General features: G+C 45.3%; 1 protein-coding gene across 12 annotated transcripts; it reads left to right on the forward strand.

Annotated features, from left to right (window-relative positions):
* Positions 1-911: 911 nt before the first annotated feature.
* Positions 912-23,855, forward strand: fhod1 (formin homology 2 domain containing 1). 12 transcript variants are annotated; one of them, XM_077520427.1, is made up of 28 exons: positions 912-1,146; positions 3,754-3,860; positions 5,392-5,456; positions 7,554-7,621; positions 7,701-7,806; positions 7,871-7,965; positions 8,036-8,147; positions 8,822-9,060; positions 9,217-9,566; positions 10,498-10,626; positions 10,698-10,739; positions 10,873-10,893; positions 11,083-11,142; positions 11,957-12,114; positions 12,293-12,322; positions 12,395-12,586; positions 13,082-13,251; positions 13,436-14,104; positions 15,276-15,431; positions 16,805-16,987; positions 17,592-17,711; positions 17,774-17,978; positions 19,597-19,622; positions 20,012-20,187; positions 21,319-21,511; positions 21,573-21,729; positions 22,361-22,525; positions 23,065-23,855. In XM_077520427.1, the coding sequence occupies exons 1-28, from the start codon at positions 982-984 to the stop codon at positions 23,139-23,141; spliced, it is 4,236 nt and encodes a 1,411-aa protein (XP_077376553.1). In that variant the 5' UTR covers positions 912-981; the 3' UTR covers positions 23,142-23,855. The 12 variants fall into 12 exon arrangements, with proteins under 12 accessions (XP_077376553.1, XP_077376552.1, XP_077376555.1 ...); XM_077520426.1 differs by having other exon boundaries at positions 913-1,146; positions 20,012-20,202; XM_077520429.1 differs by having other exon boundaries at positions 913-1,146; positions 12,395-12,556; positions 20,012-20,202.
* Positions 23,856-24,029: the final 174 nt, after the last annotated feature.

Consider the following 24,029-nt stretch of genomic DNA (forward strand, 5'->3'; position numbering starts at 1 on the left):
TAATGGAAGCAAAGCATTTGGTTTGATCGTTTGTTTCAAAATAACTTCCTTTACTTTTGGTGAACGCACAATTTGCACAATGGTCTCAATCTCACTGACCTGAAATGACCTCATGACAAATTTATTGACGCCTTCAAGAAGATTTGTACGACCGGCAATTCCCAAAATTGCTCAATCTCACTATTCTGACAAAAGAAAATGTGATAATCCGAACCTCATTTTTAAAAAGAACTATTACGTTTCATCCTTGAAATGTATATGGAAAAGAAAAATACAAAGAAATGGTGTAAAATTGTTTCATTTTATTCTGTTGTTTAATTCATGCATAATTATTTTTAAATGAAAATAATAATAGTAATAATAATAAAATAAATAGTTTTTTTTTTTTTTTTAAACAATTGCAATTTATAAAACAAACATGGCAACATTGAAGTTATTCTTTGCATGTATGAAAACAACTTAGGGAGATTGCCAGAAGGAAAAAGAAAGAGAATTTGACATGAGTGTTCGAACAAAAATACAATAAAATAAAATGAATCTTTTTTTTTCATATAACTTTATTGTATAATTTTAAACAAGTTATACAAACAACTTCAAAACACTTCAAAAATAAAAAAGATCTGAGTTTCCGGCATCACCTTGATGACATCATATTCATGCGCGTGTGTGAGCATCTCACCTGAGTTTTTCTTCACAATAAATGTATGATCAAACAAGTTTCAGCATTGAAAATGATGTTTTCCCTCTCACGTGACCGGAAGCGACGCTTTGAAATGATACGCAGGCATTTCGGAGATCAACAAATAGGTTTGCTTGGGTTCGGCTCATCGGCTGTATTTGACTTTTGCTTTACTTTGAAAGTCGAGTGGGGAAGTAGTTGCCCTTACTGCAGCCTGCTTGTCCTGCACTCATTTAAAAGGCGCAGGCGCGTGCTGGCGTGGCGTCATTACTTTCGCAAGTTGACGCCCGAGTTCGTCGAGCATGTCTGCGGTCACTTGCCGGGTCCAGTTCCTGCTGGACCAGGACCCGTTCATCTGTACCAACTTCCCGGAACCGCGGCGGCCTCCCTCGCTGGACGTGGACGAGAACGCGCCGCTCAGTCAAGTCGTTCCGCTCGTACACAAGCTGCTGGACGCGCCCCTCAAGGTGAGAAAATGCAGGTGGCGACGTCAGCCCGCCGCCGCCGCCGCCGCCGCCGGAGTCCGTCGACCCGTGACGTGGTTTAGCGCGACCTCGTCGCAGCCGCCGCGCGCGTGCCCCGTGCGCGCGCCTGGCGCCAGCTTCGGGCGAAGTGGTCGTCCCTGTCCAATTCGGCTCCACTTTGAACTGGACTTTTTGCTTCCAAAGACCGAAAGGAAGCGCCCAAGTTGGACAAAACGCACTCCGAGTCGCTCGCTTCAATCAACGTTTTGCCTGGCAAGTTTCAGGGAGCAATTTCAAGTTTACTGAATGGATTTCTGCTCTCTTAGCAAAACTACATTAGTGTAACCAAGCTACAAATTAAAAAAAGAAAAAAAAAAACAGAACATTTATGTTGCAGATCTGAAAAGTTGAAAGATTACGAATAGCATGACTGGCATTCAAAATATCCAATACTGTATTTAAAGTTGCGTTTGAACCATTTTTTTTTTTTAGGCCACGCCTCCCCGCTGCCAGTCACTCGTTTTGTGTCTCCACGCATTTCCTCTCCCTTGCTTTGTTTGGTCCATTTCTCAGATCAGTATTCAAATGCTCCAAACTATTCTGATGTCATTTTCGTCTCATTGTTTGTGTGCACTTTCTCATTTCAGGTGCAAATGATTTTCACTCTCATCATTTGCTTGATCACAAGAAGACTTTTTGTTCAATCGTCTCACACCACAACAATGTTTTAGCATGACTTCCTTTTCTAAATGTTGACATGGGCAAAAGAAAAAGAAAAAAAAGTTGCCGCATCTGTCCGGCATATTTTGTTACATTTCCATTGGAAGTAAATGTGGACTTTTCCAAATGAAGGGAAATGCGTGAAGCTTGAAACACTTTCCTGCCACCGCTGGCAGGAAGTGAAGACAATTGTTGTGATGTGGATGCCAATTTGTGGCCCAAAGGAAGTCTAAAGATTGCAGCGTTGCAATTCTTTTCACAAGGAGATTGTCCCATGCAGGTGCTTCATATTTCTTGTCGCTGTTGTTGTACTTCTTCTTCTACGACTTTCGGTCCTTCTGTCCTTTCCTTTCTGCTTGTCGACAATTGAAAGTGCAAACCCGTCCAAGTGAAATGTTGCCATCCAAGGCGTAACTTGTGTTCCATTTAGTATTGTGAATTTTGAAGCGGAATGTCAACAACATTGACTGACCACATGATGACGCAATCACATGAGCGTATAGCCACAAGTTGGACTTTCGACGAGGCCCAACGTTGACTTTTTGAGAGACGTCTGAAGGCTTTTGAGGACAAAAACGGCTTTTTGTGTAAATCGTTTTGAGAAATTTCATCTCTGGTTGGAGAAAGATAGGACATAAATCCAAATCATTGGATGAATTGATCATTTGAAAACTTGTCGCTTTGAAAATGAAGTGCGTGTCAATAAATACCCTCTTGTGGATGATTACAAGTTGTTGTTGTTGTTGTTGTCTGCTGCTGTATCCAAGTTTGAGTTTGTGCAAGTGTCAGAATCACAAGACTTGGGAAGATTTCAAATCAATATAATTGATTGTAGTCAACAAATGATTGTTGGCTGATCATAATTGAGGTTGATTTCCAGCTGGTTGCGGTGTAAAGTGTAGCATTTGGGCGTGTGGATTGTAGCTTAGCAATTAGCATTGGCGTCTCCGTCGTCTTGTTTGGTCCGGTGAGAGCAAATGTTGCCGTTCGTGAATGACTTTGGACTTGTTGCACTAGCTAGTTTGCTGATTTGGCTTATGCCGCGTAGTGAGCTAGCCTTGTTAGTAGCTTTGTTTGGTAGCCTTGTTGTTGAGAGCAAATGTTGCCGTTCATGACTAACTTGGGACATTGAACTCGCTTGCCATCTTAAAGTGCTTGCTGCTATGGCGTACGTTGCGCGGTGAGCATTTCTTAGCCCCTCCCCCTAACCCCGACCATCCAAAATGGTTGCCTACCCAAACATCAACCATAACCCAAACTCTAAAACCAAGTCTTTCTCTTTTTTTTTTTTTCTCTCTATTTTTTTCCTCTCTCACCACTAATCTCCCATCATGCATTAGGGCGGCCTGAGGGAACAAAGCTGGCTCCTGATTGGCCACTCGGTCTTCCTTCCATGTTTCAACTTGCGATTCCAACCTTCGGGAATGTTCACATTTTGCTCCAAAACTTGAACGCCACTCAAACCTTCCTCACTTCATGTGTGTGGGCTACGGAGAAGGAAAGGGGCGGAGCTTGCAAAGAGTGTGTGCGCGCATGTTGATAAGAGCGCCCTCTTCCTGTCACCGTGGCGACAGGAACTTCTCTTCTTCTTCTTCTTCTTCTTCACCGTCGTCATGCGCAGTGACTTTTATTGTGAAGGTCTGGTTGAGCTCTTTGAAGAATGTAGACAGACCAGAAAACTTGAACTTCCTGTTCCGCGCGCACGCACACACCGGAACACGCATGTGCGCGAGCGTGTCATGCGTGTTGCAGGTGTGCAAGCGACAGGTGTTCTGACTTGAAAGGAAAGGAAATGACCTTCAAGTTGTGCGTGTGTGGATGTGGTTGCCATGGTGACCATGCTAAAACTTCCCTCTACCGTGCGTGTGCGTGTGCGTGTGCGTGCGTCAGTTGGAGGAGTGCACGTTGCAGGCGTGTCCTCAGGGGAACTACTTGGACTTGGACTCGTCTCTGGCGGAGCAGCGTGACGACCTGGAGAGCTTCTACCAGGAAGTGACGTAAGAGGCCGTCGGGTTTTTTTGTTTTGTTTTGTTTTGCTACAATTGCAGTTAGCAGCAGTCTTATTATAGTTTTGTTATTTTTCTTTTATTCTAATGTATTTATTTTTTACATTTTGTTAGTTTTTAATTCATTTTCAAGGTGGTTCAGTTACTTTTGATTAGTTTGTTATTTAATAAATGTTTAGTTTTAGTTTTTAAATTTTAGTTTTAGTTTTTTTTTTTTTTGTGTATGACTTGTGCACAATATTGAAAAAAGAAAAAAAAATGTCATGGGAGCGACGTCATGTAAAAGTGCTTTTGGATTGGCTGCTGCTCGATGACGTCACATCTGTGTGACGCGCTTTCAATCGTCCTTATTCCCAAAGAAATGCACTTGAAATGACATTTGAAATCGTCCCCAAAGGCTCATGCATTCCATTCATGACCAAAGACGGAAAACCAAGGTCATTTTTCTCCTCATTACAGTTAGTTTTGCAAACATCAAATGTCTTTTTTTTTTTTAAGTTAGTTTCCGTTGACTCAAATAACCTGCGTGCGTGTGTGCGTGAGTTGTCCCAAAGAAATCGTGTGGACTTCCCCCTGCAAACAAACCTTCCTTCTTTCTTAAGCCCCTCCCCCGTTCCGTTTCCATGCCCTCATCCTGGCACGTCGGCGTCATGGCGCACTTTTAGAACGCCAGCTGAGCGCAGGATGGACACACGTACTCAAGGGTCCAACGCGCCTTAACACACGCTAAAGCGCCTTCCAGCATTGGATTACGCACACACATTTGTATGTCCAAACGCACACACAAAGGTTATTTTTAGTGAACTCAAACTAAGGAAAAAAAACCGACAATTTAAAACGTAAAATCAAAACCAAAATGCTTCTTTAAAAACTGAAACTATGTTTACAAAACAAAAACCTTTTTTATTGTATTTATTTTATTTTTGTTAAAGTGAGACTTTAGCTTTAACTAAAACTAATCCTGAAACTGAAACAAAGCATTTATGAAATAACTCAAACTACTAAAAACACTCTGCAAATGAATGAAACCTAAAACCCTGGTTAGTCGTCGACAGACCGGACGGACGGACGGACGGACGAGGCTGCGGGATGCCGCAGGTCCACAAAGTCAAAAGGCTGAAAGAGTTTTTGTCTTTTGACCACATGAATGTGATTCCAACTCAGCAGGTGGAGGTGACCTCAATTCCCTGCCAGGTGAGTGCAAACGACCTCATGCGTCAACCTGCGTCAGGTTTTTGACTTTGTGGGACTTGCTGCTGGATTACGCAATCCTGATCACGGATCCTTCCAAAGCAATCTTAAAGGGATCCTCGACTCATTGAAACATTTTCAGCAGGCAAAAGTTGAGATTTTGTCAAGAATGAATATATATTAACTTTGTAATTGTTCATGTTGAATGAATTAATTTGCTCGCCGTCATTTTCTCGCGGCTCTTTTACTGGATTTGGACTCATTTTGCAAGGCCTGCAGAATTGAGTTCAATTGCTATCAAAACGTGAAAGAAATGCGTTTGTGTTTCCAGGAAAGGGAAGAAGCCCCTCTTGACCTTGAGGACACATTTGACGGTGCGAGTCCACGCCATCCTAGGTAATCACCATTGTTGCACTGGTGACATTTTGTTTAGTACGATTCAGAATCCATTTGAAATATCCCAAAAGGGATTTTATTTCTATGATTTGCCATTGTTGTTTGTGTAGTGGGAACGCTGCTCATGTTGTACCTGATTTGGCCACTTAGGGGCAGTGTGGTTCTGATACAGTAAAATTGTCGCCACATGAGAGAGTAGAAGGAAAAAGTCACCATCAAATGATACAAGTTGATTTTTGCCGCGTAAGAAGATCGTAATGCTTGTTTACATTCCTCAAGTGTTTTGTCGAAATTGCCCTTCTTATGACGGATAAAAGTGCCACCCACGAGTAGCGCGCTAATTAGCATTAGCGAGTCAGGCTGGAGGACATCATGACGATGATTTGCTCATTTCTAAAACGAAGCTGAAATCGTCAATCAAATCAATTTGAATCGAATCACAGACCCAAAAATCGGAATGCAATCGCTCAAAGATGAACGTGCTTCTGTGACTCGATTGTTGTATGTGCAGAGGTGGGCGTGGTCATTGAGTGGAACTGCCGATTGACGGCAGCGTCCACCTTTTGGCGTGCAATTTGAGCCAACGGTTGATCACGGCAAAAATGTGCGGATGGAGAAGGCGTGCGTGTCGTGACCGCCATGAACGAAAGTCGTCCTGCCTCACTCGATGCTCAAAGGTGAGCGCTTCCATCCGTCGTCGATTCCAGACCACGCCCACCTCCGCGGATGTGACGAGTTGCACCTTGAAAAGTTGCAGGCTTCTATTTGAACCGCCAGCGTCGTTTGCTTGTTGACTTGAAGCGGCTGCTCACTTGACACGAAAAGTGAACGCGGCGAAGAAGATCGCAATTTTAGTAGTTTGACTTTTTTGGCCTTCTTGTCCACTTACTCCTTCAAATTTTCTTCTCAATCTAGTTTCTTTTTTTTTCTTCTTTCTTTCTTTTTGCCACTAACAGGAAATACCAGGCTAACTTTATCAGGACCACTTCCTGTCTGTGCACTGCTAACAACTGTGTGTGTGTGTGTGTCTGATGCACACACTTTGTGGTCACAAAACGGTTTGTGAACTTTTGCACGCGTCACGATGGATGACTTGGTCACGCGTGTTGGGAAAGGTCGAGTCACGCTCGACTCCCTCCGCGTTGTCGTTTGGAAAGTGACGACGTCGTCCGTCAGTCCGTTCAGCCCAAACGCTCGTCGAATCGTCCTCCACATTGTTGGGAGGGATTTAGTGTGCGTGTGGGGGAGTCAACTTGGAGTCAGAAAGGGCCACAAGGTCAGAGGTCAAGTTGCCTTCCCTAATATACAAAAAAAATATCAAGACACGAAGTTGGTCTCTTGAAAAAAGCCGATCAGATCTTTTTTTTTTTTTTTTTTTTTGATGATCTGCTAAACTTCATTTTGGAGGAGGATGTTGATTTTCAAGAATCAAACGCATAGTTGATCTTCTGCGAGTCAACGCGACAACGTGTCCGTTTGCAAGTGCGACACGTCGGATGTCTGCTGTCGGATGGTGACAATCCGTCTTTCTTGGCGTGGATGCACAAACGTGCAGAGCAGCTCAACTGCTCAATGGGCACAAGCGAGGGAGACGCAACAGGAAACGCGATCCCGCTTCTGAGCTGAGGGAGGAAAAAACAACAACGAGGCTGCAGCTTCTTAAAGGGGAAGACGCACAAAAATACAATTAGAATGAGTAGTCACCAAGTACAGTATGATAGCTGGTTATATACCAAGTGTCCTTTTCTTTATGTCTAGCTAGTACGGCGTGCAAAATATATATTTAATGTGGTCTTCAAATTTGATTTCAACCCTTAAAGTGTTTATTTATTGTTTATTATTATTTCATTGGACAAGAGTGTATTGATTTAGTGTTGAAGCAACTCTTGTAGGAGTTGACCAAAGTAAGCTCCGCCCACTTGATGTGCCGCAAAGACTTCTGGGATGTGATATTTGCTTTGATGACATTTTTTGATGCAGTTAATTGCAAATTTTCCGACATTTTCGGGCATCATTCCGACTTCCGATCAGGCCACTTATTGATCGTCGTGGTTTGGATGCGGAAACGCGATTTGCGTCCCAATTGATGTTTTGCAGAGAAGTTGTACAACAGCCACGGTCCGGAGCTGCGCCGCTCGCTCTTCTCGCTCAAGCAGCTGTTCCAGGTGAGGCCACGCCCACTCCCGTGACATCACGCTCCCATCACGGCATCATCGCTCGCTCGCCCCCCCCCCCCCCCCGCAGGATGACAAGGACCTGGTTCCCGAGTTCGTGGCGTCCGAGGGTTTGACGTGTTTGGTGAAAGTTGGAGCCGAGGCCGACCACAACTACCAGAATTACATCCTCAGAGGTGATGCTCGCACCTGTGCGCCGTTGCCGCGGCGACCGCATCCTCTTCACACGCTCGTTTTCAGCCCTCAGTCAGATCATGTTGTTCGTGGACGGCATGAACGGCGTGGTCAACCACAGCGAAACTCTGGAGTGGCTCTACACCCTGACAGGAAGTGAGGTCGGTCACGTGACGGCGTGCATCAGCGAGTTGGCCAAACCCAAACATTTGTTGCGCCGTGTGTCTTCAGTCTCGTCTGCTGGTCAAAACGTCCCTCAAGCTCCTCATCGTCTTTGTGGAATATCAAGAATCCAACAGCCCCGCCCTCATCGCCGCCGTCAACGCCGTCGACGCGCGCAGAGGTACGCACATGCCAAAAGTTGATTGGCTCGATTTCTCCATTTAGTTTTTGTGTTTTGAAATCCTGTCCAACGAAAGTCTACACCCCCCCGTTTGAATTGGAAGCCATTTGCGATGCTAACCATGAACGCGGAGCCGCCAACTGTCGCGCATGTTTGAGTGAACACGAGTGTAACGCTGATCAGAAGCTGAAGCGAGCAGGCCGGTCCAATGTTAGCCAACAACTTGAGGCTAACCTGGAATGACCTTCGTAGCAACTTGATGCGTGCTGCATGATGGCAAAATAAGAGGAAGATTTTTCACATGTTGTCATTTAAAAGCAGTTTTGAAAGCAAAGGCAAAAAAATGACAAATGAGCTTCTGAAAATGAAGATGCGAGAAAAAGATTTTGGAAACTTGAAGATGGTTGATTTGAATCTGGATTGAAAACTCATTTACACTTGAATGGCAGGTTTTCAATCTGATTTTACTGATAATTATACTCGAGCACAAAGGAAACAAAAACTTTTGAAATCCGATTTTTGATCCTACACGAATGCGTGTTTGTCGCAAGATCGGACGACAACGAGCGCGACTCGTTCTTGAAGAAGCACAAAATCCCGACGCCACTTTTGGCTCTCGTCGTACAAAAATCCGTTGGCGTTGCCCGTCCATAATGACAAAGTTGATGCGTTAGGCGTGCCGGCGTGGTCGTACGTGATGGACATCCTGCACGAGCGGACGGCCAGCGACGACGAGCTGCTGGTCTTCGCCATCACTTTGGTCAACAAGACGCTGGCGGCGCTCCCCGACCAGGATTCCTTTTACGACGTCGCCGACTGCCTGGAGAGTCTCGGCATGGAAGACGTGGTCGCCAGGAACCTCGCCGGCGCCGGCGCGCAGCCCCACCTCAAAACGCAGTTCCACGTATACGAGGTGACGCACGACCGCTTTTCATGCGCGCGTTCCTTTCAAAACGTCATTTTCAAAAAGTCACCAAATAATCATTTCAAAAAAATTCTTTACTTCATTTATAATCATTTGATTTCATCTTCCAAAATATTTTGTGACGACCTCTGGCGCCACCTGCAGACAGCCCTGCGACACGAGGACGGCGACATCTCGGACCCCGCCCCTCACCTGCGAAAAGAGCGTCGCAAGATGGCCGGCGGCGAGCAGGAGGTGCGCAGGCGTCGCCGCTCGTCCAACCAGAACGCGGCCGAGCCGACGGCGACGGCGTCCTCCGCCGGCTCCTCCCCCTGCGCGTCGTCCGGCGGCAGCCCCGCCCTCTCCGCCGCCTCCAGCCCCTCGGGATCCCTCCGGGGCTCGCCGACTCCTCCGTCTCCTGCCTCGGCCTCGGCCTCGCCCCCGCTCCATCGCCACGACGACCACGACGACAACGACGACAACGATGACAGCGACGCAAAGACGCCGCCCAGCCCGTAAGTGGCCGACGTCACGTCAAAATTGCCAAAATTCATCATAAACAAATACATGACTAACAGTGAAAATACAAACTGATTTGAAAATTATATCCAAAAAAATACATTTAAATGGAAATAAAAAGAACAAAAAAATGGATATACATAAATACATTTGTATTTCATTTTTGAATTAATTTCTTTTATATCAGCTTTTATTTTCAGTTGTAGTCATTTATTTGTTTATTTAGTCATTTTATTTAATTCAAAGTTTGTCAGTTTTGGTCTGGACTGCCAAGTTGAAGTTATTCAAATGAGGGGGCGGTCTTAAGCGTGTCTTGGGTTGGACTCTGAATGACGGGCACTTTGCAAAGGCGCAGTGAAATAAGAAAGAATTTGAAAATTATATCCAAAAACATAAATAGAAACTTGAAATAAAAAGAGCAAATAAAATGTATATAGTTGTATTTCATTTTTAAATTTTATTTTTTATATCCGTTTTTATTTTCACTTTTAGTCATTTATTTATTTTGAATTTTGGAAATGTTATTCAAATGAGGGGGTTGGACGCATGCTTAGGACCGCCCCCTCATTTGAATAACATTTCCACTTGCCAGTATGGACCAAAACTTCCAAAATTCAAACTAAATAAATGACTAAAAGTGAAAATAAAAACTGATATAAAAAAAATACAAATGTATTTGTGTAAATATATTTTTTGTTCTTTTTATTTCCATTTATATTTATTTTTATATAATTTTTGAATTCTATTTTTGACTTTGAGTGAAGGTCATGAATTTATTTAGAATTTTGGTCCTCCATAGTGGACCTGTTTGCCCTTTTCTTTTGGCACACGTGGCTTTGGTTCTCATTTTGATGACCGGTGTCCCTCCCACCCCTGCCCTGGCCCCGCCTCCTCCTCCTCCTCCTCCCTGCTCGGCGGCATCGGCAGCGCTCGCTCTTTCCTCAGCCACCACATGTCCTCTTTGGGTCTGAGCAGGAAGTCCAGGATCTTCTCCAAGGCCCAAAGCCAGGACACGCCCGCCGCCGCCGCCTCGCAGGATCCGCCCATTCCCTGCAGGTGCGCGCAGGCGCGCGCGTGCACAAGCGCAATACTAAAGGGGCCGCTAACGTGTCGGTGCGTGTGCGCAGGTCGCCTTCGGATCATCCCAGCGCCAACAAGACGTCTTTCAAGTGAGTCCCGGACGGCAAGTTGGGGGTGGGGCTATGTTGCCATGGCAACGTGGATGCCGAACTTCCCTGCGTTTCCAAGGTTGACTTGTTGTCGCGCGTTTGCTTGAAAAGGTTTTTGTCTTTCCTCACGCAGCGCCGACGAGGTTTTCCGCGGGTGAGTAACGCGCCTCTTTGCTCCCGCTAGCCCCGCCCACCCTCGACCCCCTCCTTCCTGGTTTGCGAGCTCATGGGTCACATGGTCGGCTGTTTGCCGGGCGTTGGTCTTGTGCGGTTTGGAGGAGGCGTGATGGCCACACGCTAATGTCATGCGTGTGCGCCCACGCACGCTTGTGTGTCTCTGCAGCCCAGATGAGCGTAACGAGAACGTGAACGTGGACGACAAGCCCGTTCTCAGGAGGTTTGAGTAAGTCCTGATGCATGCTGGGACATGCAACTTTGGGACTCCAACGCGTCTTTTGTCCGTCTGAGCGTCATTGGACAGATTTCCCTCGTTTATCGCGGGTGTTAAGGTACAAAAACTCAAATTAATGAATTAAAATTCAGTTGTTTGTTTTGGTATGAATTTTACTTTGATTATAAATGTTTTTTCATTCATCATGTTCTTTTTTTTTTTTTATTTACTTGAATGTACTTGTTATACAGCACAGTATATATTTGTTTCATTTACATTTTTTTTTAATGATTTTTAGTTTATTATGAATGGTTTGCATGTATTATACAGTGTAGTATATATTTCCAATCTCCGGAATGTAATATTTATGGAGCGACGGGACAAACGTCTCATCGAGACGAATCCGCTGATCGATACGGCCACGCAAAGACAAAAAAAACAAAAACAAACCATAAAGCACGCTGAAAGATGAACGGCGATAAACGAGGAAACCTGCATTTTGTTTGTGCGTGCGTGTTGCCTCGCCGGCCAGTGTTGGTGTTTCGCCGTGAAATGAGGGCTGGTCTAATTGCTGGTGTGGGTTGGTTGATAACAAAGTGATTTGAAATGGACCAATCAAGCGACGTCTTTTCCACTGTCCCGCCTCCTCCCCTCAATTGTTTGCAGTTTTCACGACAACATTTCAAACCTCGAAGGGATGAAAATGGAAACGAGACGCTTGTCAGTCAATTTGATGGGAGGAGCCTTTGAAGAGTTGAAGGGCGGAGCCTGTTGCCCTGGTCATGACATCGTTTCCCGCTTTTAACATTTGACTCCGCCTCCTCAGAGACACCTTCCTGCGCAGTTTGGTGGCCAGCCAATGGGAGAAGAAGAGGCGGAGTCAACACCTGAGCCGCTCCAAGCTGTCCTCGTCTGATGATGTCATCACACAGGGACCCGCGGCAAATGAGGACGAGGACACCAATGGGGGACTTCCTGCCAATGGTACTTTTCACAATAAAAGCCCCTTAACGCCTATTTCATTCAATTGATACATTCATTTTTGTATTTTTATTTTTTGACTCTTTTTCTTTGCATTTATATTTATATTTATTTATTTTTGATCCTCCATAATAACAATTCCTTTTTGTGTGGCTGTTTTTTTTTTTTTTTTTAAATCCAGGTGTGCCGTGCCCCCCCCAGCGCCAGCCAGGTGAGCGTGCGCAGTCGGCCTCGGGTGCCGTGTCCAGCAGGAAGTCGAGCGTGTCACGTGACGTGCGTCCAGGTGGCGTCCAGCGTCAAGTCAGCACGCTGTCCAACGACAGGAAGTTCCTTCTGGACATGCTCTTCTCCAAGGCCTCGGCCCCCGGGGCCCCCGCGGCCCCTTCCGCCACCGCACCCAGCCCCGACAACGGCGGCGCCGGGGAAGATGATCACTTCCTGCCTGGTGAGGGAGGCCACGTCTCAAACGGTGACGGCAAGTTGACTTTTTTGTGGCTGGAAGTGGACGACTCGAAGGCGCTTCTTGCCTGACGCTAAACGCAAAGACGGCTTGCGAAAACGCCACAACTAACGATTCATTACATTTTTTTCAATTAATTGATGAACTGGACGGAAAAACGGGACATCGTGAAATTGACGATTCCGTGACCAGAACGTGTCACAAATTGGAGTTGACCATTTAAAATGGGAAATGGAAGAAAAAAAATCTATCCCCAGATCGAAAATACTGATCTACTTACGAGTGATTATTAATTAGTTTCTTTCTGCAAATGCATGAATAAATAAACGCTCCAAAGTCCTGACGCCCTTTTGACGTTTTTCAATCCCAAGACTTTTTTGACATCTTGCGTTTCTCGGCATGCCAACCGATCCGTTTACAGGATCCAAATTGGAGAAGACACGGCTTGAATCGGCAGAATTTCGCCATGTGAAGAGCGCGTTGACGGCCATCTTTGTTTTTCCCTCTCAGGCGACGGCGAGGCGGCAGTTCCGCGGGTGCTGCGACGTCTGTCCAGCTTCCAAGCGCGCTCGCTGGAGTCGGCCGCTCCCAGCGAGAGCAGCGCCTCCCGCAGGGCCGAGCTGGAAGGCCTGGAAGGCTCCGCCCAGGTGGCGCTGGCGAGGCTGGCCGAAGAGCAGCAGGTCAGAACGGGTTTTTTTTCTTACTTTTCACAATTTTTTTTGGTCTGAAATTCCTAACTTTTTTTTTTTTTGTGGCCCTCTGCTGGTCAAAGCGCTACTGACGGAGTAACACAAGAACGCTGCCGATTGGCTGCTGTTGTTGTTTGTGGGCGTGTCTAATGGATATTTGCATTGGCGTGTCCAGAAGCGTTGCGTGCGCCAGCAGAGCAGCGTGGACGTGGAGGGTCCCGCCCAGCGGCTGGAGAGCACCCAGATGACCCCGCTGGGGCCCGGCGGCGGTCCCGGGGACGCGTGGGACCGCCTCCAGCCCAGCGGCGCCAGCCTCCGCATCAAAGACTTGGACTTCTCGGACCTGCTGGACGAGGAGGACGTCGACGTTCTGGACATGGACACGTCGGACTCTGCCTCTTCCTGCTCTTCTGCGCCGGCCCCCTTAGGGGGGGCTCCTCCCCCTCCTCCTCCCCTCCCTGGTGGCCTGGCTCCTCCCCCTCCTCCTCCCCTCCCTGGCAGCTTGGCTCCTCCTCCACCTCCGCCCCTCCCTGGCAGCCTTGCTCCTCCCCCTCCTCCTCCCCTCCCCGGCGGTCCGGCTCCTCCCCCTCCTCCTCCCCTCCCTGGCAGCTTGGCTCCTCCTCCCCCTCCGCCTCCTCCCTCATCTGGCGCGCCATCCCCGTTGGTGGGTAAGAAGAAGAAGACGGTGAAGTTGTTCTGGCGCGAACTGAAGCCGACGTCGGCGCCGTCCAAGTGTCGCTTTGGGCGGGGCACGGTGTGGGCGTCGCTGGACACGGTGCAAGTGGACACGGGGCGGCTGGAGCACCTGTTTGAGTCCAGAGCCAAAGAGATGCCCATTGTCAAGGTGAGCTCGGATGTCGAGTTGGTCTTCAATGCGAGACGTGGAAGGAACTCGAATGATCCAAAATGGAATTCATGGGTCAATTTCATCCAATTTTCTGGCTTGTTTCATGCAAAAAAATGATTATTTTGATTTTTTTGCACCGAAATACGCATTTCTTGACTGAAAGTTGAGTCAAATTGACCCAAGTTGAGGATCGTCCGTTCTTTGGCCCTTACTTGGCTTATTATTTTTTTCGAGTGAAGGGATGGAGACGATATCGAACGATGAAAGTTGTTTTTCCTCTTTCTGACCTGAAATGTGATTTGAAGTGGATTTAGTTAGATCTGAAGCGGAATCAGGCCATTTGAAAGTGACGTCATCTGGCAGCAGCCAATAGAAGATGATGTCGCTGCAATGCTGGTTTTGGAATATTGCGCACTCAACTCAACTTGATTTCGAAAGCGCTTTAAGAACATGAATTGCTGTACATGAACATCAAGATCACTTTTGCAGGAACAAAGCAAACATTTTGAAGTGCAAATACATTTTACGTCAGTAAATAAATAAGAAGTAGATGAGTGAATCAAGAGATAAATAAATAAGTAGACGAAACATCAAACTCACCACAAAACACCAGGAACAAGTCTCATGGTGCAAGTCATATTTTTTTTCTTTCAGCCTAAACTAATAAAAAAAAAAAAACACTAATAACAGAACCACCCTGAAAACTCATGAAAACAAACTCCCTTTAAAAAAACGAAATTAAAAAGTAACCAAAACGCCCAAACTCTCGTAATTGTCCTCTTGAGATCTTCCTGATGGAAAAGTTTCTGGGCTTGGTTTTGTCACCATGTGGGTGGCAGGTGGCGTCTGCTTGGTGATGGATTTCACTTTGTTTCATCTTTCTTCCCTTTGATCTTTCATCTGGTCTCCTGACCTTCTGAACTTCACCACTCTGGCGAGACTCTCAAGTAGCCGCTTAAGGTAGGACACTTTTTTTTGTGGAGGTTTCAGGTGAATTCATCAGCGCGAATTCATTTAAAAAAAAAAAAAAAAAGATGAGGTCTGTCCCAAGTTCCTTTCTTCTTCTTTGGCTTTCCTTCCCACCACTTTGCTCTGAAAAGTGCAAAGCGACTTTTGCGTTGTGTCGCCGTCTCCAATTTGTGACTCATCGTCATCGTTTGTTTGTCAGAAAGCGGCGGAGACCAAGAAGTCCGAGATCCTGGTCCTGGACTCCAAGCGGTCCAACGCCATCAACATCGGGATGACGGTCCTGCCCGCCGTTCACGTCATCAAGGCCGCCATCCTCAACTTCGACGAGTTTGCCATCAGCAAGGAGGGCATCGAGGTACGCTCGCCGATTTGCCGGCACCGGAACCCGTTCCACGACGATGATCGGAACTCGACTCGAGCCGACTTGCCTTCGTCCGTCCGTCCGTCCGTCCGTCCGACCGACCGACTTTGGAAAGTCAACGCAAATCAACTTCAAATGCTCTTACAAGGTTTTTTGGAATTAATTCAAAAAACCATTTTGTTCACGGAATCAAATAAAAAGCAAAATGGAAACTTACTATACAGTAATTATAGCAAAAATGTCCTATTTGGATTGAAAATATGTCATACAGAAATGACGACGTCTTGCGGCAGCCAATAGAAAAGCACCAAAAGATTTCAATTAAAAAAAAAAAGAATACTGAAACTAAAACTAAGCATTTATTAAAAAACAAAAACAAAACTAACAAAACCAGCCGGAAAACTAATTCAAACTAAACTTAAAAAAACAAAATAAAAGCTAACTTAAATGAAAAGTACCTAAACGATAATAACCCTGCAATGAACAACAAACTCATCAGCTTGTTGACGTTTTTCCAGATCCAAAAACTTTTGGACGTTTTGCACTTTTCATGTTTTTCTAAATGAAAGCTGCAAACAATTTCTTTTTTTTTTTTTTTTTTCTGGCTCCGTTTTGTGCTGATTTGAAAGGAGGCCGATGGAGTCCCAATCATGCCAAAACCCGGTGAACACAAAAATCCTGATCCACGTGCACAAAACGGGATCTGCGTCCACAAAGAACAAGTGCAGAAAAATGTTTTGCGTACATAAAAAGCAATTGTACGACTCGGCATAAAAGTCATGTGACTTTTGTCAGTGATCTTCTGCCGAAAACCGCGCAAAGCCAGTAAACTGGACAGCAGGGGGCACTGTTGAATCGGCGCCATATTGAGAGAGTTTGGCCAACTCGTTGAAGAACGACTGCGCTGTGATTGGTCAACTGCTTTTTAAAGGAAAAAGAATATTTGATTTTTGTTTTTCCAATTTTGAACAAATTTTCCCGTAAATTTTCCTTGATTTAAGGCAAACTCATTTACTTTTATGCCGTTTTTATTTTTTGGGGGGGAAAAACTGAATGCAAATAGTAGTTAGTGAAATAGTACAGTGACATTTGTCAAAGAATAAAATGAATGTTGATTGCTATAAAATTACTAAATAAAAAAAGTTCCAAAATTTTAAAAATGACCAAAACCAGGAAGAAATACTGAAAATTTCACGATAAAAATTCAAAGAATTAAAAAAAAAAAGCTAGTTTATTTTAGTTTCTATTTCCATTGTATTTTTTGCATTGATGATCTGAAAGTGTTTGAAAATGGAGAAAAAGTTGTGACGAATTGACCATGCAAAGGAGGTCCGTGTTGTTGTTGTTTTTGTTTGTTTTCGGAGCAGAAGATCCTGACGATGACGCCGACGGAGGAGGAGAAGCGGAAGATCCAGGAGGCGCAGCTGGCCAATCCGGACGTTCCGCTGGGGCCGGCCGAGCGCTTCCTGTCCGGCCTGGCCTCCGTCAGCGCCTTGACCCCCCGCCTGCAGCTTTGGTCCTTCAAGCTCAACTACGACACTCTGGAGAAGGTCTCGCTCGCTCGCCCGCAACTTGGGTCCTTCACTTAACCGTTTGAAAAAAAAAAAAAAAAAAAAAAAAAAGATCTACGTATGACTGGAATAAGCCGAGACTTTTGAGGTGGCGAGGCGGCCATCTTGCTCCTCCCAAGAAACATTTACAGGATCCAAATTGGACAACATTTCATCGTTGATGCTAATTCTGAAACATAAACAAGAGGACTTGACACATTTTGCAACTTGCCTTAAATAAAAACTTGTAGTTTTGTTTTAAATGAAAGAATTATCAGTGTAATTTATGACGTTATATCTTTCATATATATTATAGAATTGTTTTCCTTAAATAGTGAGCATCTCGGCAGTTTTGCTCCATAAATTGGGGCTAAAACAGCCAAAGTGTGACAACAAAAACGTTTTGAAGTTGCTAATATGAGTTTGCCAGCCGTGCCTGCTACAGTTGATCCAGTGGTAGTAGCAAGATGAACAGCTCGCACGGGCACTTGTATATACGGGTCGGTGGGTGCCTTTTTGCCGCCCAACTTGGTTTGCGATTGTTGCGCAACGCAAGCCAGGAAGTAGCGCCGTTGACGTTTTTCTATGTTGTCATGCGTGTCAGGAGATCGCGGAGCCGCTGTTTGACCTGAAATTGGCCATGGAGCAGCTGTCGGCCAATCAGACCTTCAGGAGGATCCTGGCCACGCTGCTCGCCATCGGAAACTTCCTCAACGGCTCCCACGTCAGCAAGGTCGCACGTTTTGACCCGACTTGACGCCGTCTGACGTGCGTGCGTGCGTGCAGGCCGCGGGCTTCGAGCTGGCCTACCTGGAGAAGGTGACGGAGGTGAAGGACACGGTCCAGCGGCAGTCTCTGCTCCATCACACCTGCAACTTGATCACGGAAAATCACCCGCAATCCTCCGACGTGTACTCGGAGATCCCGGCCGTCACACGCTCCGCAAAGGTGCCTCGTCGTTCGCTTCTTTCCTCATATCCAAACTTCAACATACAGTGGCATGAAAAAGTATCTGAACCTTTTGGAATTTCTCACATTTCTGCCTAAAATCACCATCAAACGTGATCTGATCTTTGTCAAAATCACACAGATGAAACAAGTGTCTGCTTTAACTAAAACCACCCAAACATTTACAGGTTTTCATATTTTAACAAGGATAGCATGCAAACAATGACAGAAGGGGGAGGAATAAGTAATTGAACCCTCTGCCTAAGGATACTTAAAGAGCAATTGAAACCAATTTTTACCAAACAATTTAAGTCAGGTGTGTGCCCAATCACTGATGAGTGGCTTAAAGCTGCCCTGCCCACTATAAAACACACACCTGGTTAGAATTGTCTTGATGAGAAGCATTGTCTGATGTGCACCATGACTCACTCAAAAGAGCTGTCGGAAGACCTGCGATCAAGAATTGTTGGTTTGTATAAAACTGGCAAAGGATACAAAACCATCTCTAAAAGTCTGGATGTTCATCAATCGACAGTCAGAGAAGTTGTGTACAAATGGAGAGAGTTTGGCACTGTTACTTCTCTCCCAAAGAGTGGCCGCCCACCAAAGATGACGCCAAGAGTTCAGCGCAGACCACTCAGAGAGGTAAAAAAGAACCCTAGAGTGTCTGCTAAAGACTTACAGAAATCACTGGCACAGTCCAATATCGCTGTGCATGCATCAACTATATGTAAAACATTGGCCAAGAATGGTGTTCATGGGAGGACTCCACGGAGGAAGCCACTTCTGTCTAAAAAAACATTGTAGCTCATTTAATGTTCGCAAAAAGGCACTTGGGCACTCTACAGAAGTTTTGGCAAAATATTTTGTGGACTGATGAAGCCAAAGTTGAATTGTTTGGGAGGAACACACAACGTCATGTGTGGAGGAAAAATGGAACAGCTCACCAACATCAACACCTCATCCCCACCGTGAAGCATGGTGGAGGGTGCATCATGGTTTGGGGCTGTTTTGCTTCCTCAGGGCCTGGACAACTTGCAATCATTCATGGAAAAATGAATTCAAAAGTTTATCAGGATGTTTTGCAGGAAAACCTGAGGCCGTCTGTCAGACAGTTGAAGCTAAAAAGAGGATGGATGCTGCAACAAGACAATGATCCAAAACACAGAAGCAAATCGACTTCAAAATGGTTTCAGAAGAACAAAATACACGTTCTGGAGTGGCCAAGTCAAAGTCCAGACTTGAACCCCATTGAGATGCTGTGGCATGACCTCAAGACAGCGATTCATGCCAGACATCCCAGGAATCTGACTGAACTACAGCAGTTTTGTAAAGAAGAATGGGCCAAGATCAGTCCTGATCGATGTGCCAGACTGATCTGCAGCTACAGGAAGCGTCCGGTTGAAGTTATTGCTGCCAAAGGGGGGCCACAAAATATTAAATGTGATGGTTCAGTTACTTATTCTTCCCCCCTTCTGTCATTGTTTGCATGCTATCCTTGTTAAAATATGAAAACCTGTAAATGTTTGGGTGGTTTTAGTTAAAGCAGACACTGTTGTTTCATCTGTGTGATTTTGACAAAGATCAGATCACGTTTGATGGTGATTTTAGGCAGAAATGTGAGAAATTCCAAAAGGTTCAGATACTTTTTCATGCCACTGTACGATATTATCGTCACAATATGAGAGTGAGTATGTCAGCTCTCTCCTTTCTTTTTTTCACTTCCTCTCATTTGGGATCTGTCACTTTCATTGAACGTCTTTTTTCTTTTTCTTCTTTTTCATTTCATGTCATCTCTCATTTGTCGTCTTTATTCCTTCTTTTATGAATGTATCTTTTTCCATTCTATTTTCTTTCATTTCTCTTATTTCCTTGTACTTAATGTTTTTTTTCATTCTATTTTTCTTGTTCTTCATCTTTTTTTCTTCTGTTTTTTCTTTCATTTCTCTTTAACCTGAATGTATGTTGTTTTTTTTCTTGTCTTGACAACAATCAATCGGTCGCCGATTTTCCCCGTCCGGTCTCGTCCGCACGCGGCATCTGTTGGCGTCTGTTGGTGTTTTTGTCCCCTAAAAGGTGGACTTTGAGCTTCTGGCGGAGAATCTGGTCCAGCTGGAGAGACGCTGCAAAGCGTCGTGGGAAAACCTGAAGGTGGTCTCCAAGCACGAGACCAAAAGCGCCCTGAAGAACAAGATGGCCGACTTCCTGAAGGACTGCACGCAGCGGATCGTCATCCTCAAGGTGGTCCACAGGCGAGTCATCAACAGGTGCGACATTGCTAACAATGAGAAACGTGCGGAAGAGTCAACGCTGCGAAATCCTCGACCGCGTCGGCTGTCGACCCCATATTATTATTATTATTATTATTATTATCATAATTTTCTTTGGAGTTAGTTTTAATGTGGTTTCAGGGTGCTTCTGTTAGTTTATTTTAGTTGTTTTAAATGCTTCCATTTAGTTTTTTGTTTTTTTTGAAAGTATATTCCTCCATCATGGGAGCGACGTCATCTTTTGATGCTTTTCTATTGGCTGCTGCTAGATGACATCACTTCCATGTGACACACTTTCAAGTGTGCTTATTCTGGTGGTTCAATTCAAATCACATTTCAAATCATCCCCAAAAATGAAAATGAGGGACGTTTTTGCTATCATTATAGTTTTGTAAACATCAAAGGTAGTTTCAGGTTGTTGTTGTTGTTTTTTTTTTAAGGAATACTTTTTAAAAAAGCAACAAAACATTTGATCAATAATTAATGTGGTAACTTCATGACTTTTCACGTACAATGAGTACCTTTCAATGATGACATCACTTGTGCTAACAACCAATCAAGGCTCAGTTTATTGACCAAAGCCAGAAACCAGGTGAGCCGTGACCTGCTTCCTTAGCACAGGTGATGATGTCATCATCATCTTCGGTCCACAGCAAGTAGAAAAATGACTTTTGAAAAATACTGAAGGTATCACATTCATTCTGGACAAAATATTCACTTTTCACTGCTGAAAATGTGTTCAATGAGCATTTAATTTTGTTACCAAAATAGTTTCAGTGAACTAAAATAACCTTCCGTCCGTCTCTTTGCACATTTCCTGCTCGCCTGTAGCGGGCAAAAAAAATAATTTGCCTGGATGAGAATTCCTCGTCACCCAAAAGACAAAATTGTGCCTACCTGTTTTCTTTTCATTTGTTTTCAGTTGATGTTTGATGTTGCCATCTGCAAATTCAATATCGTGTGCTTTTTGTTTTTGTTTTGAATGGATCTCTCATTGAAATTGGATTTGTGGACGAGCCCAACTGGAATCGCAGTTGACAATTAGCATGAGCTAAAAGCTCAATCAGCAGCACGTCGTCATGTGGACGACCGCTAACGTTAGCATCCCGTCAGGTTCCACTCGTTCCTGCTGTTCCTGGGCCAGCCGGCGGCGTCGGCGCGCGACACCAAAGCGACCGCCTTCTGCCGCGTCATCAGCGAGTTCGCGCTGGAGTACCGCACCACGCGCGAGAGGGCGCTGGCGCTCAAGCGCAAGCGGGACAAACACCGGGAGAGGACCAAGACGCGAGGAAAGATGATCACCGAGGTGAGCGCGTGGGCCGGCGTGAGCGAGCGTTGCTAACATGCTAACGCGCGTCTCGCCGCAGACGGAGAAGTTCTCGGGGGCGGTGCCTTGCTCCGACATCACCGCCCCCGTCTCGGCGGCGCTGGAGGCGGAGTCCGAGCGGGAGGCGGAGCACCACAACATGACGCAGATGCTGACGGACGAGCGAGCGCCGCCGAGACGCTCGCGCACCGCCCGCAGTGAGAACGCGTCGGCCGCTCGTCGACACGCTAAGCAAACAAATCAAACGAATCTGTGTGTCGATTCCAAAACTATGCAAAATGGCATTGATGAGTACTGATTGATACCTGCCTTAGTTGGAGACGTCGATACTGGCGGAGGCTGCCCTCTTGTGGCCACTTTACCATCCATCAGGAACGGCAAATGAGAATGATTGAAAAATTGATATTTATTTTATCCCATTTGAAAAAATCATATGAAAGTCTTTCTTCAACATTAACTGTCATTATTTTTTTATTTTTTTAATGCATCCAAAGTACAAGTGAAAAAAAAAAAAAAGTGCAAGAAAATCCCAACGAAATGACTGCAATGTTGAAGGAACTCTTCCAAAATGGTGGCTCATATTGCAGTTGTGTCAAAGTAGTTTTTTTGTCTTAAGTTTGATGCTAATCTGTCATTTTCTGGAGAAAAAACTCTCCAGCTGCAATTTTGGAATCTGCTTCACACAAAAAAAAAAAAAAAAAAAAAAAAAAAAGTTCCTTCAGTTTCAATTCTTGACTTGTTACTGAAATTGAATCTCGTTGAGCTGAACTTGTGTTGTTGCGTCAAGTTTGACTTTTCTTGCTTTTCCCGTTTTTTTGCGCGCGTCAGGTTCGGCGGGTCCGAGTCCGAGTCCGTCCGCCCGCTGGCGGTCTTCGTCGCCGCAGGACGAAGACGACATCATGGAACGTCTGGTCAAGTCGGTCACCCGCAACCCGTCGGATCGGACGTCCAGTCCCAAAAGCCGCAAGCGCTCCCGACTCAACAGGAAGTCCAGTAAGCCGTCAAACGTCCGTCCGTCCGTCTGTCAAGGTCAGCGTGCGTGTTGACGGCACATCATGCGGCGTTGCGCTCAAAACACGCTAATCGGCGCTCAGCTGATTGCGATCGTCGCGCTTGGCGAGTTGGCGCCGGCTTCGCTCTGTTTGCCGACAAACGTCGTCACGCAACTTCTCGGATCTCAACTCGGAAACGGATGAGCCAGTTGAACTTTGCCAGCAAGATCGATTCTGACACCATTTGGGAGTTGACAAACTGCAGAAATTCATCTTGAAGCGCTCGCGCTGATTCGTTTGCCGCCGACCTTTTTCTTAGGTCGGACCGGACCGGATCAGGCGTCGTTTAGGGCGGGACCAAACAATAAGCGCTGATGGCGGGAGAGGAGAAACAAACAAACAAACCAATGTAACAGACGAACGGACGCTGCAAAAGTCCAAAGCGAATGAAAACTATTGTTACTCTGCCGCGCATTAGCGTTAGCATGCTAACGTTTGGAGCTTGTGCTGATGTGTGTGCGTGTGCGTGTGCGTGTGCAGTGAGGAGGACGCTGAAGAGCGGCGTGAGCGCGGACGTCATTCAGGCTTTGGGACTGGACAAGAGCGACCACGTCTGACCACGACGACGATGACAACGACGACCGGCCGGATGGCAAACTTGCAAACTTGCAAACTTGCAAACTTGACAAGGCAGCATTAGAAATGCAAATTTTGTGTCACTTCACCATCACAAGCATGTCTTCAAAATATTTCACACCACCGCACACACATTACTTGTGCGCACGTGCATGAATCAACAACCACTTTTTTTTTCTTTTTTTTTGCACACTTGCTCTCATTTTGACTTGATGTTTTTTTTCCCTACTTTTCACCTTTTAAAGGTCCAATCTGCCGGTTTCTTTCACTCAGGAAAATGCACTTTTTAAATACAGGATTTAAACAAACTACTTCTCAGTTTTTGTTAATGTTTTGTGGAAATTTCGTCCCCGTTTGGGACACGCTTTGCGATTGGCTGGAGGGTTGTAAACTGAAACGTCCCGCTGTTTACAAAACAAACACAAAATGACCAAATACAGGCTGGGGGGCTTTAGGACAAAATCAGCACCAGAAATGAAGACAAGCCATGATCTGTACATTGACAAGTAGTTTGTTTGTTTGTTTGTTTAAATCGTGTATTTCCAAAGTGCCTTTTCCAGAGTCAAAGCGGCAGTTTGGGCCTTTAAGGAATTTCAAATATTCTTGTGCAGGTTTTTAATATTTTGAACGGAAATGAAAGTTTATTTTTGTCAGTTGTTCATGCAAAAATGACAATAAATGAATTTTGGAATATGTTTGCATGTGCGAATCATTGGTGAGACTAACACACATGAAATGATTTTTGTTATTTAATAATAATGTTGTTACAGGCAACGCCAAAAATCATGACCAAAAATAAAAGTGCATTCTACACAAACCTTCCAAAAGCAGAATTGAAATGATTGAGAATACAAAATTCAGAGTTTCTA

Source organism: Festucalex cinctus, chromosome 4 (assembly GCF_051991245.1).
Source record: "Festucalex cinctus isolate MCC-2025b chromosome 4, RoL_Fcin_1.0, whole genome shotgun sequence".
NCBI lineage: Eukaryota > Metazoa > Chordata > Actinopteri > Syngnathiformes > Syngnathidae > Festucalex > Festucalex cinctus.